The sequence below is a fragment of the Myotis brandtii genome, unplaced genomic scaffold, assembly GCF_000412655.1.
Source record: "Myotis brandtii unplaced genomic scaffold, ASM41265v1 scaffold339, whole genome shotgun sequence".
Taxonomy (NCBI): Eukaryota; Metazoa; Chordata; class Mammalia; order Chiroptera; family Vespertilionidae; genus Myotis; species Myotis brandtii.
The window spans coordinates 821,128-834,608 of NW_005363061.1; the positions used below are offsets into that span (position 1 = coordinate 821,128).

A 13,481-nucleotide genomic window follows, 5' to 3' on the forward strand; every position below is an offset into this window, starting at 1 on the left:
GGATGAATGGACTGACTCAATTTGGTTGCTAGAAGCAAATTGCTTCTTGGTCTTGTAGTTAGTCTGTAGCTATATGCTGTCTTCATTAAACGGGTATGGCTAATGGATACTTTTATAGGTCACCAAGCAGAATTATTACATTTTTTTTCAACCAGAACTTTAAAAAGCACTGGTTATCATTTTGTACTGACAGTTGTTACTTTCCTGATTTTGATCAGGCTACTCTGAATTCTCAGAACAACCTTCTGCCTCTCATTCTCCAAATTCTGTCCTTGCCTATTTTTAAGTTAGCTTGAGGCTTAACTTCTTTACAGAAGAATTGTCCTTGATTAATATAACCTCAAATTTGTTTTCAGACTCCCCTCTCCCTATAGTGCCTTTTTTTACTTAACATTTTTTTCATTAAGACCTTTTCTTTCTATTAGTGTCATAGTTCTCTGGGAGATAGTAGGTGCACTTGATATTATTTTCTCTCCATGTATCTAATATATGATCTGTACCAGGAGGGTAAAGTAAGTAAAAGAAAGAAGATGGATGGTTCATTCTAGCCTGAAGGTGAATAAGACGCAGTTCAGAGTTCATAATGAATGAAAGTGCAAGTACTTTAGATAACTGTGGACCTGTGTTTTTCTCCTCCACCTTTTCTTGGCACATGCACCTGAAAAGGAAACCAGGGAGATTAAGAGCTGCTTCTATCTGATAATAGCCCAGAAATTTAAGAGGAGGCACTTCCCACAGCAGCAATCTGAATCTAGTAAGAGAGCTTAATGAAGTGCCTTTACCTGTACAGCAGTCAGAGTTTTTGTCTCTGCTGAGATTTTGGAGGCACTGACAGAGAATTTAACAGGAATATGGGAACGAGAAAAAAGAAGTGGGCATTGGAATTGCATATGTGTGTAATCTTGATAGTTTATTTTAATTTGGAAAGATCTATTATCCTCATTGACAGTTTGCTCTGGTTAGAAGTGTTTCTACTTATGGCCACATTCGAATTAATATCAAACTAAAGAAAGACGACACTTGTTTATCTGCCTTTCAGAATATGCTTTTTCAAATACCTGTTATGTTTGATGGGTTCAGAATCTTGGTTAATCACTTTCACTATCTTTAAGATTAAATTTATAGTATGTACTTTAATCTTACATTCCTACCAACGGTTCATAAGGGTTTCATTTCCTCCACATTTTTACCAGTGCTTATTTTCTGTTTCTTTTTGTTTTGTTTGTTTCTTTATGGTAGCCATCCTAATGGGTGTGAGGTGGTAGTGTTTTATATGTTCAGTGTTTTCATATAAGGTTGGTAGCATAGTCCTGCCAGTGTGGTTCAGTGGTTGAGTATCAACCCATGAGCCAGGAGGTCATGGTTCGATTCTCAGTCAAGGCACATGTTTGGGTTGCGGGCTCAATCCCTAGAAGGGGGCGTGCAGGATGCAGCTGATCAATAATTCCCATCATTGATGTTTTTCTCTCCCCCTCTCCCTTCCTCTCTCTGAAATCAATAAAAACATATTAAAAAACATTGGTAGCATAATGTTGCTTCTGTAGTTATTTTCACATGACTGTTTTCCTCTCCTGCAGTACTTACAGGTCATACCTGAAGTGCTTATTTTTTTTTGTTACCATAAACTCTAAAAGGGCAGACACCTTGTCCATCTTCATCACTAATATCCCTATGTTTGAGATAGTACCTGCTTAGCAAGTATTTGATGAATGAATGATGACTGAAAAGTAGAGGGATACATTGTAATGGGTGAAACCAAGGACTTTGGTATCAGACAGATTTGGATTTGAATCCAGATTTCCTCATTTATAAAATGGGTTTAATAATGCCTTCCTCAGTGGATTGGGTGAAATTAAAATGTATTTTATTGATTTTTTACAGAGAGGAAGGGAGACGGATAGAGAGTTAGAAACATCAATGAGAGAGAAACATCGATCAGCTGCCTCCTGCACACCTCCTACTGGGGATGTGCCCGCAACCAAGGTACATGCCCTTGACCGGAATCGAACCTGGGACCCTTCAGTCCACAGGCCGAGGATCTATCCACTGAGCCAAACCAGTTAGGGTGGATTGGGTGAAATTAAATGAGGTCATAAATATGTAAAATCCTTAGTACAGCACCTAGGATATTGTAATTAACTGATTAAGTAGCAGCTTTTATTGTTAGAGAGGGATTAGCTGGCCAATGGGGCATCAGTAGGCTTAGGGCTTTAAAAACCTCATTATGTTGTTAATAAGCTATGCAATATTGAGCAAGTTTTCTCTAACATCTTTGATCTGACTTTTTTCCTCTGTAAAGTAAGAGTATTAAGTTACATGACTCCTAAGGGCCCACCTATGATTTTCTTTAGATCCTTACAGTTATCACTATATTCACTCCAGCAATCATTGCCACTTCACACCATCTCAACTTTAATTACAGTAGGAGATTGTTAATCCCAGAGTTTGAATCTCAGAGGCATGTAAATGATAGAATTGATTTAAATAACTTTTTAAAGAAAATATTATACAATTTCAAAAGTTAAACTATTGAAATAGTTGAAGAATAATTTGGCCTAGTATGAGATGTTAGGTAATGATTTAATTAATGTGCCAGGTTGTGTGTGATCACATAGAGATTATAGAAATGGAGGAATGCAGATTGTCATGTAGGTTGCAGTGATAGTTTGATGGTTTTGCTGAGTTGTGTTGTACTCAGCAGTCAGGGAGACTTGCTTTAAAAATACCTTTCTGTCTACTTGCTATGCTGCTGATTGCACTTAAATGTAAGACGGAAAACCATAAAAATCTCAGAAGAATCCATAAGCAGCAAAATATCAGACATATGTCGTAGCAATATCTTTACTGATACAGCTCCCTAGGACAATGGAAACTAAGGAGAAGATAAACAAATAGGACTGCATCAAAATAAAAAGCTTCTGCACAGCAAAAGAAATCATCAACAAAACAAGAAAGCCCACTGCATGGGAGAACATATTTGCCAATGTTATCTCTGATAAGGGTTTAATCTCCAAAATTTACAGGGAACTCATACAACTTAAAGGAAGATAAACAATCCAATCAAAAAATGGGCAAAGGACCTAAATAGACACTTTTTGAAAAAATACACACAGAATGCCAAGAGACATGAAAACATGCTCAAAGTCACTAATCATCCGAGAGATGCAAATCAAAACGACAATGAGGGCCCTAGCTGGTTTGGCTCAGTGGATAGAGTGTCGGCCTGCGGACTGAAGGATCCCAGGTTCGATTGCAGTCAAGGGCACATGCCTGGGTTTGCGGGCTCGATCCCCAGTGGGGGGCGTGCAGGAGTCAGCCAAGTACCATCTCACACCTGTCAGAATGGCTTTCATCCACAAAGGACAAGTGCTGGTGAAGATGTGGAGAAAAAGGAACCCTCTTGCACTGCTCGTGGGAATGCAGACTGGTGCAGCCACTGTGGAAAACGGTATGGAGTTTCCTCAAAAAATTAAAAATGGAACTCCCATTTGACCTAATAATCCCACTTCTGGGAATATATCCCAAGAAATCAGAAACACCCATCAGAAAGGATAGCTGCACTTCTAGGTTCCTAGCAGCACAATTTACAATAGCTAAGATTTGGAAACAGTCTAAGTGCCCATCAGCAGATGAGTGGATTAAAAAAGGTGGTACATCTACACAATGGAATACTACGCTGCTGTAAAAAAGAAGGAACTCTTAGTATTTGCAACAGCATGGATGGACCTGGAGAGCATTATGCTAAACGAAATAAGCCAGTTGGAGAAAGATAAGTATCACATGATCTCACTCATTTGTGGAATATAATGAACAACATAAACTGATGAACAAAAATAGTCAGAGACATAAAGCATTGAACAGACCGTTCAACCTTAGTGGGAAGGCAGGGGAGGAGAGAGGTAAGAGATCAACCAAAGGACTTGTATGCATGCATATGAGCATAACCAATGGACACAGGCAGTAGGGGGGTGAGGGCATGTGTTGGGGGGTGGGAGTGGCCAGGGAGAGGTCAATGGGGAAAAAAGGAAATTTATGTAATTCTTTAAGCAATAAAGAATTTAAATTAAAAAATCTATAAGAGAAGACTTCTGACTTCTGAGATGTGGTTGGTTGTACCCCTACTGTTCTTAGGAAATGTGGGACCAAATATGCAAACTCAATCTGACTGGATTTTACAGAAAGAACTTTTCATCAATCTGCCTAAGTAAGATGATATGGCTCATCCAGCACAGTTATTTTTTTTGTACAGATAACTCAGAGCAGAGACTAGAAGAAACTAGTTTTTATTGAGTAGTTGTTATGTGCTGGCCACTATTAGGTGCTTTGATTTTATTTGTTGACAGAATAGTTGTTTTTCCATGTTTGTGTTGCTCATTGTCACCACCCTAAATCATCACAGACATTTCTGGACTTGAGAATGGTCCTTGTACATACCTCTGTCAGGAGACACAGGTGCTAGCCCTGAGAAAGTATATACTGACTTTAAGGAGAAGCTCCTTTGGCGTTATTAAAGAGCAAATAACTTAACCCTAATAAATTTTGCCACTAAACTCCCTCATCTCTTCAGAGGTGATTTCTGGTGGTCTGTCTCCAAGTAGGATCTTAAACATTTCCGTCCCTGAAAAATATTACAATTGATGATTTGACCTCCAGATGAAACACACATGTACACACATACTTGTATAAACTTCTTTCTTTTTTTTAAATATATTTTATTGATTTTTTACAGAGAGGAAGGGAGAGAGATAGAAACATCAATGAGAGAGAAACATCGATCAGCTGCCTCCTGCACACCCTCCACTGGGGATGTGCCCGCAACTAAGGTACATGCCCTTGACCGGAATCGAACCTGGGACCCTTCAGTCCGCAGGCCGACGCTCTATCCACTGAGCCAAACCGGTTAGGGCCTTGTATAAACTTCTTATCTATTAATACATTGGTCATGTGGCAGAATTTCTCTAAGCTAGGTCTTTATTTAAACATTTGTTTAATAGAAAGAGGATGGTCCATAGATCCGCTTAGTAGTTGTCTGACCTTGTGCTAGTGTCAACTTCTGGGCCTGTGTCCTCATCAGTAAAATGGGAGTATACTTATCTTGTAGGGATGTTGTCAAGATTAAGTGAGATAATGTATGTAAAACTCATGGATATTTCACAGATATTGGTACTGTTTCTCATTCCTCCTTTCATTTTCAAATAACTGAATAAAACTCTGAGCATAGCGTTGTTAGTGCCTTTATTAAGATTTCTTAGCTACATGCCCCAGGGATTGACAATGGAATATATTTTTCCTTCCATATCAATTACAAATGTTATTAGAAATTTATTCTTGTTCCAACTTTGGAATGAGGAAACTTTTTTAAAAGCAGAAATAAATGGGTGTGCTTTAGGCAGCTTTTTTTAAAAAGAAATTTTTGGATGGCTTTCTGAGATAATTTGGACAGGAATATTAGAATTGCTTTCATAGTGGAGTTCTCACCTGAAACATAGTTGGCAATGAGAAGAAAGGTTTTGCAATCATATTCCTTATCAGATGTTCAGTAAAGTTTATTGTCTCATGAAACACTTGAGGAGTCCCCTTCTCTCTTCCTTTCAGTCAAGATGCTGATGGTGGAATAGAAGATAAGTAAATGAAAACTAATCTGACTTTGGCAATTGGAGAATGAGAAGAAGAATGCTAACCCTCAGGCATATGGGTTTGTTTCAGTTTCCCAGAGAGCTTCTCAGAGGTCATGGCCTACTGGTTGTAAGCATTAAAAACAAAAGACAAAACAAAACTGTAGGTGAAGCCTGGACTACATAGGCAATTTAAAAGACTTGGATTGTTAATAGAATGCAGAGATGATTTTCACTGGCCAAAATCAATTTTACTCCTCTAAAATTCCTCTTGGTAAAAATTATTTTCTTTTAATCTATTCTCTCCAGGGTAGCAGGAACGATCTTAAAAACATAAACTGAATCATGTCACTTATCTGCTTAAAACCTTCACTTCCAGTGGTTTCCCATTGCACTTAAAATCAAGATTCTTCCCATTACCTACATTGTAAGTATGCTTTATCTATGCTGATCTCACCACCTGGTCTAAAATTCCATTATCCTTCAGTCAGTTACTTTATCATCCTTTGGTCTGTATTTGTTCAACTTTCCTTATCACCATATCTAAAAAGTGGATACTTTCTGCCCACAAAGTCCCTTCTTCGTTTCCTTTATAGCTTGGAGAAGTTTGTCATTATATTTCTGCTTGATAGCTTCTTTTCTTGTTTGTTTTTGTCCTCCTATGCTCTGAGATTAAACTCCAGGAGGGCAGAGAACATGTTTTATTCTTTTTATCTAGCACATGCTAGTGCATGGTAGGTATTTAATAAGTATTTGTTGAATGAATGATAATTTGATAATTTCAGCTTTATAGAGAAATGGATACTTCAGAAAGAAACCAGCATTTCCTTATTAAACTGACAGTCTGTGAGATTATGCTAAAGTCAATATGGACAAAAAAGGAAATTCATTTCTTTGGGTTGAATCTGTCAGAATTAACTTAGATGGTGCTGGAGAAGCTTTTCCTGATTGGCAAGAATTGGATTAGATCTCCCTCTTGTTTGGTTTATGACACCATGTATTTGCCTCTTTCATGAGACATTCCCTACTCAGTTCCTTCAGGGAGAGAGAATTTAGTTTATCATTGTATCCTTAATACTAAGGTTGGTGCCTGGCACATGGTAGTTGTGATCAATAAATATTTGTTCAGTGAGAAATAAGTGTTAGAATCGAGGTATGTCTTTAAAATTTTTTAAAATTGATTTTTAGGGAGGAAGGGAGAGGGAGAAGAGCACAACATTGATTGGCTGCTTCCTGCACACTCCCCCTCCCACCCCCCTACTGGCGATTGAGCCTGCAACTCAGGCATGTGCCCTATCTGGGAATTGAACAGGCTACCTTTTAGTTAATTTCCCTTAGTGAATTTCTCTATTTACTAACCAACTGAGCCAAACCGTCCAGGGCAAAAGAAAGGAACACTTTTTACTCTGATAGATTATGGAGCTCATTGGTCCTAATAATCACTTTGTTCTCTATTTGCTTCTCAAGTTCAGTAGATCACGACATAGTTAAAAAAAGTTTAAATCTTTATATGGACTATTTCAAACACATAAAAATAAAGATAATAATAATAAAATGAACCATCACCATGGACCTATCACCCAGTTTCAATAATTATCAACAGCCCTTGCCGGTTTGGCTCAGTAAATAGAGCTTTGTCCTGCGGACTGAAAGGTCCCAGGTTCGATTCTGGTCAAGGCACATGCCCGGGTTGTGGGCTTGATCCCCAGTTGGCAGGAGGCAGCCAATCAATGATGTTTCCATCTCTCCCTCTCCCTTCTTCTCTGAAATCAGTAAAAATATATTTAAAAAAATAATTATCAACACATAACCAATCTTGATTATTAACCTTGCTCCTCTTTTCCTCAGTATTTTAAAACAAATCCCAGGCATTATATCATTTAATCTGTAAATACTTCAGAAATGTATAACCAATTTAAGAACTAGTTAAGTCTTGGAAAAACCTGATACAAAAATTTTATTTGTCTCCTTGAATCTAATTGTAGATGCCAGTTGGTGAATTTCTGTGTGCTAAACCACTTCCAAGGCCTGACTAACTATTGAAAGCATATACTCCATTGTAATTGCTGAGATAGCAGCAGTTTGCTGGAATATGTGATCCTGGTGAAGTACGTTTCTGTTAGCGAGATTACCAATAAGTAAAAACTCATATCAGAGATAAGTTTTTTCTTTTGGAGATGTGTAAAGACAGATGACACTGTTTGATACTGTGCAGTATAGGCCTTTAAGATTTTGTCTGGTAAATGAAAATGAAATGTAGTTTGTGAATTAATAGAGTAAGTACCCGTAGAGCTTTGTGACTGAATTTCTGAGGGTACAATTAGCAGTAACAATGAAAAACAAGCGTGCCGAAGACTCAAAGCTAGAAAGACTCCTAAGCTTGGGAGGTGGGGAGTTTAAAACTTGGGCCAGAGTAAAAGTCACTTGGCATTAGAAATGGTTATGGTTAGTTTTACCGTAGAAGTTAAAGTTGTAAATAGCCTAGGTTAAATAAAACTTCCTTTAGGATGGGAAGAGAAAGCACTATTTTCTTCCAGCAAATATTTTCAAGGATTAAGTATTATCTCAAAATTTGGAGATTGGCTCTGAGAAAATAATGGTTGGAGTAAAACAATGTTTTGTTATGATCCCAGTTTTTTGTTTTCTTGTGGAAAAGGAAAGAAGGAAATGATCATGACCACCTTTAACTATTTTCTTTAACCAAGCACATAAGAGAACAAGAGCCTGATTCTAAGAGGTTGCAAGTCCCAGTCCTGCAAAGACTGCAACTTTGCTTTCTTCTTAGCCTGATTCACCACATGAGTCTTCTGAATGCAGATTGGTAAGAGGTGTTGGATGTGGTGATCTCAAGTTAATTCTTTGCAATTTATTTGGAAAATCTCCTTTATTTCCACCTCTATACTTCCATAACCCTTAGTTAATTTCTCTACTTAAGTACTTTCACTCACAATGACTTGAATAGGAATTTTATGATAATCATCTGTGTACCCTTAGCATTTAGCCATGGTTATTTGGAAAATATTTGTTGACACATGATGCTTCCTTTCCAACCCTCAAATGTGATTTTGTGATTTCTCAAATGACCTTGAGTGTGGGAATAGTGCTGGTCCTGGGTAGGCTCCTCTCTGCATTGCTTTTCTTCCTAGATGCATTTGTTCTCAGGCACTAGGCCATTCTCTTCTTTTGGGATCTTCCAGGAACCAAGGAGAGAGAAATTTGTGTTTAGGACAAGAGGAGTGTGTCAGACTGAAGTTGATCATGTTAGGACCAAACACTGGAATTCTTCAGTTGCTTTCAGGATGAAGAATTCAGTGTTGGTAACAGATGCCAGGAGCTCATTCTATTTTATTAGATTGAGATTTGACCCATACCCTATAACTGTGAGTTGAAATGGATTTCAGTCTTGATCTTCAGGCTTTACAAATATGGTCAGTCATTGGGAATTAATCAGTATCAAATGATCTAATGACTATCTTTTTCCATGTATATTGTAACTATTGAAATTAATTTGTTATAAAACTGTAGGTCCTATGTCAGATAAAACCTATGGTTTATCATCTATTACAAGATAAAATAGAAATGTTAAAAAACATTATTTCATCAGTCTGATCCTATTTACCTCTTGGGAAAGTTGGAAAGCTAACTGACTCAAAAAAGATATACAAAACTAAAAGTAAACTATTCATTTCCTCCTCTAAACTTGTTTCCTCCACCAGAAGCTTTCCCTAACTTATTTGATGACAACTCTACTCTTTTAGTTGCTCTGGTCAAAACTTTGGACCCTTATCTTTCTCTCATATCTCACATCTAGTCTGCCAGGAAAATCTACTGGACCTTCCTTAAAATATATTCAAAATCAACTACTTCTCACAATCTCTGCTGCTACCACTGTGGTCTAAACCACTGTTCTCTCTTGTCTGGATTATCTCCCAGCTTCTACCTTTTTTTTTTATTCTCAACACAGCAGCCTGAATCATCTTTTTTTTTTTTTTAATGAATGATCTGTTCTTTTTTAAATTTATATTTATTTATTTATTTATTTATTTATATATTTTTATTGATTTCAGAGAGGATGGGAGAGGGAGCGAGAGATAGAAACATCACTGAGAATCATTGATTGGCTTCCTCCTGTACGCCCCCTTCTGGAGATCAAGCCCAAAATCAGGGCATGTGCCCTTGTCTGGAATAGAACCTGAGACCCTTCAGTCCGCAGGCTGACGCTCTATTCACTGAGCCAAACTGGCTAGGGCTTGAATCATTTTTTTATGCCTAGGTCATATCATGTCACTTCTCTGTTCAAAACAGTGACTTCCCTTTGATGTTTCTCTTGAAATTATTGTGTTTTCTTTGATTACAAAATCTGCCATTATTAACCAGTACACCTAGTAAAGGTAGGAAATGAGTTACAAGTCCAGACCTGACTCCAAAACAAACACCTTTTCTCTGCTGCCATATTCTTCTTTTTTGAAAAATATATTCTTATTGATTTCAAAGAGAGGAAGGGAGAGGGGGAGAGAGATAGAAACATTAAGGATGAGAGGGAATCATCTATTGGCTACCTCCTGTATGTCCCCTACTGGGGATTGAGCTTAAAACCTGGTATGTGCCCTGACCGGGAATGGAACTGTGACCTCCTGGTTCATGGGTTGACGCTCAACCACTGAGCCATATTATCTTCTTAAACCATTACTTCAAAAAGTATTAAGTGCCTGTCATGTTCCAGGCCCTGTTGACAGTTGAATAATAAATTATTGTGGACTACTAAAAAAGTATTTTTAATTTTATCATCTTTGTTGTGTTTTTCAGAAGTGTGAACTTTAATGTGTTTATTTTTATCTGCAAGCTCTGCTTAAATGCAGGTAGACATAGACATGAAGATGCCTATGTTAAAACTTTGGTTATCCAGAGACCAGCTTGCTGTCATCTAAAGAATGTTGAACCCAAAACCAAGAATAAGAAAAGCAAGTGCCTTAGATAGTTAAGCAAGAACTTTTGAGCATTGTTGACAATTCTTGAGAAGATTTAAAAGAGCCCAAAGTTCTGTGAATAGTGGGTTCTTCCAGAAATTGGAGTGTTTTGATTAAACTGGCAATGTGTGGGCCCTGGCTGGTGTGGCTCAGTTGGTTGGAGGATTTGTCCCATGCACCGAAAGGTCATGGGTTCGATTCCCAGTTAAGGCACATACCCGGGTTGCAGGTTTAATCACAGATTGGGGCGTGTGCGGGAGGCAACTGGTTGATGTTTCACTCTCAAATCGATGTGTCTCTCTTTCTCTCTGTCTCTCTTATTTAGACCACTGATAGACAAATAGGCCACTTCTCCTAGGACTCCACTTATACTAGAGCAGCGGTTATCAACCTGTGGGTCGCGACCCCTTTGGCAGTCGAACGACCCTTTCACAGGGGTCGCCTAAGACCATCCTGCATATCAGATATTTACATGACGATTCATAACAGTAGCAACATTACAGTTATGAAGTAGCAACGAAAATAATTTTATGGTTGGGTCACAACATGAGGAACTGTATTTAAAGGGCCAGAAGGTTGAGAACCACTGTTCTAAAGGCTTTGCTGGGGTTTGTTCTTCATCCATCATCTCTGAAAATAACCATTTTTTAGTATTAGGAGAATCACATAAGGGAATAAGTGTTCAAATACTTGAAAATTATAAAGTGGATTTTGCTTTGTAGTTTGAAAAAGTGGTAGCTATTTCTGCCTGTCTGGAGCTATGAAATCTGAGTCTTAATACACAGTGAAGTGGGAGATCTTCCCATGGCTATTGTGGGGTGCTGGCAGAGGAAGGCAAAACTGGAAACTTTGATAGATTTTGAAACTCTAATTAGTGGAAGGCTTGAGATTTTAGTGTTTGATTTGTGAAGTATTATGTATATTCTAGTGCCTTACCAAGCATGTTAAGTTGAATGCTGCAGCTGGATTGACAGTAGGGCTAAATATGTCTTCCTTATTCCCTTCCTTCATCTATAATATACAGTATATGGTATTGCCTCCCTTTTCAAACCCTTGTCATCTTAATCAATGTTATGTTAACTGTTCTTTAAAATCTCTATGCAAGTTAAATTGATAATCAGAAAGGAAAGGTTTTGTGGATATGAAAGGGAGCAGAGTATATTGTTCCTTGCAAGTTTCCAGTCTCTTTTAGAAGAGGTAGGGACATGTTTGGGAACACAGTGGTCTCTCTTGACTCTACTTTTGAGACTCTCTAATAGCTCCAGCCAGCACCAGTACTTTGACAGGCTACATGGACTGACATTTCTGACCCCTACTTTCTCCAGGGGACCCAGTTCGCTTAATGCTATTCTCTTTGGAAGTGAAGGAACAAATAGAGGATTCAGGCAAAATCAGATTGAGATTTTTTTCATAGGTGTTCAGTTTGAGGAGATACATAATCATGCTGTTGATTGCTTAAAAACCACAGTTCAATTTGAGAATTGTTTTTTCTCCTCCTTTTTTCAATAACAGAGTCAAAACTTTGTATTAATTATCTTTCTTCCTTTCCCCCCTTCTATTCCATTTTTTGATTACTTTCCTTTTATTCTTTGCATCTCTCCTAAACGGGGATCGAACCCACAACCTTTCTGTATCTGGCAATGTTCTAACCAACTGAGGTAACCAGCCAGGGCCTGCTGCCCAAGTTTTTAAGGGACAGCATTTCTAAATCTTCAGGGCACACACATCTAATGTTTAAAAGTTTATCTTTATTGTTGAAAGTATTACCGAAGTCCCCCGTTTCCCCCCATTGACTCTCTCCACCCTGCACTTGCCCCCCCACCCCCATTCCTACCACACTATTGTCTGTGTCCATGGTTGTGCATATATGCATATAACTTCTTTGGAAGGGAGGAGGAGGAGAGAGATTGAAACATCAATGATGAGAGAATCATCTGTCTACTGCCTCTTGCATGCCCCCTACTGGGGATCGAGCCTGCAACCCAGGCATGTGCCCTGTCTGGGAATTGAACAGTGACATCTTGGTTCATGGGTCGATGTTCAACCTCTTAGCCACACTGGCTGGGCTAAAACAACCTTTTTATAAGATGGTCTCATGTAAAAAAATTTTGAAATCAGTTTCAAAATACATTCTCTGACAACTTTGACCTAAAAATGTAGGATCTCATTTTGAGATTAATAATTATAAGAAATCTGTTATTAGCTTGATTCTTATTTCCATTTAGATATTTTAAAAAATTAACTCATCACTATTTAGGAGTTGACTTTTTGTGTTAGAAATACCGTTGAAATACTATTGCTTTAGTCATTCTCCCCTAAGTTCCTTTTCCTGAGAATAAAGGATTGAGCTCATACCTTTGCATAATGATCTAGAGTATTTTAAGCTTGGCATGTTCAAACCTGGCTGACTGGATTAATATGTGGACAAACTAGCACATTAGAACATTTTTTAAGTCCAAGCCACAAAGTGTGCTTCAAATGAACATGGGCATGTATGAAATTAATACTTAAGTTTTGCATAGCACAAACATTGAAAATGCCCATTGTCGTGGGTAAGTGATTTTTAGTGAGGCTCCTGCTTTCCATGCCTATTTCTTCTGCTTTAAGCAGAGCCAAGAACAGAGTCAGGAGAGAGTTTGCTCCTTTGGCACTCCGCTACCTTCTGCTTTCGGCAGAGAAAAAGGCTGCTGTTTTACTTCTTAAACTCTTACCATATGGAAAGTTTCTATAAATAAATTTTGGATTTATGATTGAACTTCTAAATTTGTAACCTCAACTAAAGCTAATATAAATACCTATTTAAACATGCATATTACATTCAGAATGGTGACACTGTTTCAGTGAGAAAGGTCACCAGCACAATACCTAAGTGATCAATTCTGTTAATTTCTCCTATCTC

General features: G+C 38.0%; 1 protein-coding gene across 1 annotated transcript in view; it reads left to right on the plus strand.

The window, feature by feature from the left end:
- Positions 1-8,411: 8,411 nt before the first annotated feature.
- MKL1 (megakaryoblastic leukemia (translocation) 1) overlaps positions 8,412-13,481 on the plus strand; it is a 152,498-nt gene continuing 147,428 nt past the window's right edge. Inside the window, exon 1 of the mRNA XM_014543825.1 lies at positions 8,412-8,436. Within this exon, the coding sequence (XP_014399311.1) occupies positions 8,427-8,436 (10 nt within the window). The 5' untranslated portion in view covers positions 8,412-8,426. The remainder of the gene's footprint in view (positions 8,437-13,481) is intronic.